The sequence below is a fragment of the Elephantulus edwardii genome, unplaced genomic scaffold, assembly GCF_000299155.1.
Source record: "Elephantulus edwardii isolate Elephantulus edwardi_28Jun2011 unplaced genomic scaffold, EleEdw1.0 scaffold00001, whole genome shotgun sequence".
NCBI lineage: Eukaryota > Metazoa > Chordata > Mammalia > Macroscelidea > Macroscelididae > Elephantulus > Elephantulus edwardii.
The window spans coordinates 41,225,414-41,229,811 of record NW_006399751.1 but is presented as its reverse complement, the minus strand read 5'-3'; the positions used below and the strand labels follow the sequence as shown (position 1 = coordinate 41,229,811).

General features: G+C 41.3%; 1 protein-coding gene across 1 annotated transcript in view; it reads left to right on the top strand.

Moving 5' to 3' along the window:
- Nucleotides 1-798, top strand: part of HOXD8 (homeobox D8) — a 1,815-nt gene extending 1,017 nt beyond the window's left edge. Inside the window, exons 3-4 of the mRNA XM_006878958.1 lie at nt 5-122; nt 506-798. Coding sequence (XP_006879020.1) covers nt 5-122; nt 506-798 — 411 coding nt within the window. The remainder of the gene's footprint in view (nt 1-4; nt 123-505) is intronic.
- The last annotated feature ends 3,600 nt before the right edge of the window (nt 799-4,398 follow it).

The following is a 4,398-nucleotide window of genomic DNA, read 5'->3' as shown; positions in this document are numbered from 1 at the left end:
AGAGGCCGAGCTGGTACAATATCCTGACTGTAAATCGTCCAGTGGTAATATTGGCGAGGACCCAGACCACTTAAATCAGAGCTCGTCTCCTTCTCAAATGTTTGCCTGGATGAGACCACAAGGTTGGGATGCATTTTTTTTTTTTTTTAAGGCGGGGAGAAGGGGAAGAAATGTGTTTTCATCTCACGTTCTACCTTTAAAACTCCCCTTTCCTGGCCCTCTTTTTTTTTTTCTTTTCCTTTCTTGGGTAGCTACAGTATTATGTATTACTTATTCATAAAGTAATAGACTTTTTTTAAAAAAGTAGAAACCGTGTAAAGACGACGGAGACAGTAATTGTGACTCGGTCTGCCCCTCTAGCTTGAGTGCTGTATATATACCAGACCTAAAGAGAGCTGTGTATCTTTCACCCCTTAAACCCGCTCCAGAAACCTGCAAACCTTCGGCGGCACCATTATGTTTTAAAACGTTTATTTCCTCCCCCCCTTTTTGTTTTATTCAGCAGCTCCAGGTAGAAGAAGAGGAAGACAAACCTACAGCCGTTTCCAAACTCTAGAGCTGGAAAAGGAATTCCTTTTTAACCCCTATCTGACCAGGAAAAGAAGAATTGAGGTTTCACATGCTCTCGCTCTCACAGAGAGGCAGGTAAAAATATGGTTCCAGAACAGGAGGATGAAGTGGAAAAAAGAGAACAACAAGGACAAATTCCCAATTTCTCGGCAGGAGGCAAAGGATGGAGAAACCAAAAAGGAAGCCCAAGAACTGGAGGAAAATAGAGCCGAAGGCCCCACAAATTAACTGCCCCCTCTAAATTTTTACCAGCCTGTTAAAACTAACGTTCAGCACATGCTGGTGGACACCACCTCCCTTCTTTGTTGGAAAGGACCTTGCCTGTGTTTCAAGCTACCTTTATGTCATTGCTCTTGAGGTTTCTTTGCTTTGAGAGGGATTTGGGTGTTTTGTTTGGTTAAAAAAATGTTTCTAGTACCAGATAGAAGCAGCACTTAAACTGGTCTTTGCAAGGGTAATTTGATACTGATCTAGTAGCTATATTTTTATAATGGTAATTTTTAACGTCTGAGCTGATTTTTTTGCCTCAACAACATAAACTTCCTAATGACTAGCACTAAATAATTAAATATAAGATGCTTTATTAATCAAACAAGTGCAATTGAACATTTAAAATATTTTCCTATGGTGAGTAAATTAAAAGAAGTCTATTAATTTTTTTAATTATGCCTGCAGAATATTTACTTTGTAGTATTTGATTTAAATGTATTATTTATGTTTTTCTTTTTGCTTTTATAATTAATGATTTAGCAACCTTTTGTTTAAAAGGTTTTTGTTGAGTATTTTTAAGATGCAGTATCTCGGGGATAAAGTCTGGGCCAAATATTAGAGAAAGCACATATTAACTGATGAGTGTAAGGTATCTTCAGGGCTCCACAGCTTCCTTAAACTTTGGGAAATTGTGCTGGACTAGTGACAAAGTTTCAGGACAATGTCAAAGTTGACATTTAATCATTCTATAGTCAGTACAAATTATGGCAATTAAATCATCTAGAGTGAATGAATACTTGAAAAGCAATTGTAACATTTTCACTCATTAACTTTTCACTCTGGCAAGTCGCCTTGTGGACCTTGTCTCCTTTCTCAGCTTGTTTTCTACTTTCATTTTGAACTGCGCTTGTAATCCCTAGGTCTCCCAACCTCCTCAGCTGCTGTGACTGTGTTTTTAAGTAGGTGCCACAATTATTTGTATTCCTTGTGCTCTGTTCACACACCCGTTTTGAGCCAACTTGCTGTGTGCATCTCATATGTCAGTTGGTATGTCCTCTGCTGTACTTCAGGAAGCAATGATTTCAGTCATTTGAGGCAAGTCCTGAGAGCAAATGCAGAAAAATTCGAATGTAAACAACCGCTCCGGAACATATCTAGCTCCTTAATAAAGAAATGAATCTCTTTCTAGAGCCAGTGTTGTTGAGCACCACCAAAATCCCCTTCCCCAAATTGTAAACAATTTCCTGGACTCACTTGAGGATATCTGTTTAATTTTTTTTAATGGGTTACATGCATTCTTCTATTTTTAAAAACGCTGCAGGGAGGGGGTAGTTTCTTGTTGCATAAAAGGCTAGGCTATCATTGCTTCTACTTTCTCTAACTGTTGAAATAGCTTTGAACTTCACCAAGGACTTGAATTTGTAGGCCCACTGAGGGCTGACTTGAGAGTCCGGGTTACACCAAACTTATTCCACTGAGCCCATACTGATGCTGGAATTTTGAATTGGTTATTAACAAGATAGCCATCTTCCACTTGAGTCAGCTTTTGCAGCTACCATTTTAAGGGTAAAAGGGGATGAGAGGAAGGAGAACAGGGAGGGGGAAATTAAAGTTAGTTATTCTCTTGGCAAAAGGGGAAAAGCACCTTTATGAGGCAGCTACTGAAGGGCTGTTTGCGGTTTCTAGATATTTCCAGAGTAGCTTTTTTAGATGAGTTGGTAAGAAAACGGAATCCTTTCACTTTGGGGCAACGTGGGCCACTATGGTATTGGCGGGCTCTTTGCCTTCTGAAGAGGACATACTGGCATTGGCCAGGCCAGAAGAAAAGAACCACCTAGCTTTCCATTCAGGGAAGAGTAAGTCACAGGTGGCCTGAGGCTTAAAAAACATTTGCACAAGAAAGACAACTTCAAAACACACATACTGGATTTGAGAACATTTTGCTCTGTGCACTGCCTGAAATTGCTCCAACTGGGGCAGACCAAGGATGTAAAGCTGAGAGACTGGAGCACAGCCACTGCTGCGAATTGTCTTCAGATGAGTGCTGGCTAAATTCCAGCTGCTCTCAACTTCAGGCATGTCTCTTAGCAGAACTGTGACTATCTCCCATTCAAGGTGCAAATGGCACCTTCAGAGGAGTTGTCTTTGGCAGTCTTTACCAGATAGAGTATTTGGTACATGGGCTGGTGTGATAATCAAGAAAGGAAGAGGAAGCTAAAACATCCTTACTTCCTCAGCATTCCATGCTGTGCTGGTGGTGGTATTCCCACTGGTCCCAAGTTCCCCCGCCCCTAAAACTTTTAATTCATGTAGGGCAAAAAAGTGATCATGTTGCAATAATAGCATATATGGGACTATGAATTTCTAGGTATACATAGATAACACATGCTGAGAAAATGTCGGAAAATGTTAATATACGTTTTCTTTTGTAGCTGGGAAAGACTAGCTCTGTCTCCAAATAAAGATAACTTGGAGAATTCCTCATACACTCAACATCTTTCATACAATGGCTAGACACCCCACCCCATTCCAGTGTTTCATGGAGACAGACCTGCAGTGACGGTGCATAGCACACCCTTCTAATTGGCTCAAATCTGTAAACATCCGAGCGCTGCTGCAAGAACCAAGCAAACGTTCTCTCTGCAGAAATTTGCATAAACCTTCAGAGAATCCTTTGCAAACCAAGGTGGCATTTTTCTGCCCTACTCTGATGCAGTCTGCTTACAAAGGTCCTTAAAACATTTAGAGACAAACAGGACCCTCCAGTGTTAGCACTGAATGAAAGAACCAAGCCTTTGGAATGATTTAGGCTCTCTGTTTGCAAGGGCCAGAAACACACAAAGGAGGGAGTGAGTCTCAATGGTTTCTAGTGAAAAGTCGGTTACGGAGAACTGCCATTTTGTGAGATCACACAAAGCCCAGGCGAGTTTACTTCGGCATAGGAGGTGGAGGGAGTGCAAACATGGCTGCCTTTCCTGGGCAGAGTCTAACACTCTTCCAAGCTGAAAAGAGACAAAGTGTTACTTGTAGTTGTGTGAATGCAAGAGATAATAATCAGAGAAACTGACAATTGAGGTTGCACTCAGGAAATTTTGGAATTAACTAATCTCTTTGCACATGTCTAGACCAACTTGTTCCATTTGCTTGTGTGTTTCCTTTGTCAATGAAGGTGTGCATGCATATTTTCTTTCCCTCACTATTTGCCGAATCTTTGGGAGTCTGGGGGTGGGCAAAGAAAGAAAACGTTTTCATGGACGTTGGCTGCTGTCCTTGCAATATTTGGTCGCATAGGCATTTTCTAGAAAGAGTATGGCTTTTGCTGACATGTGAGTACAGAAGTCCCAAGGAAAAAACATTCAAGGTCATTGGAATGACAAACTGGCCTACTCCAGAGGGCTTCCTGCACAGGTCCCCATCTACATATGTACTTAGTGGTGTGAGGTTGTTAACAGCAGGAATCTTACCACAAACATTAACTGTAAGAATTTAGAAAGATATTTCTCGAGGTCTAAAGACAGTGCCTTTGTAAGGACTGAGGGAAAGGAGTTAGCTCCTGAGGTAGGTCCTGAAGCTTGGACGGTCAAGCTCATGCCGCGAAGGGCATTCACTTCCAGGGTT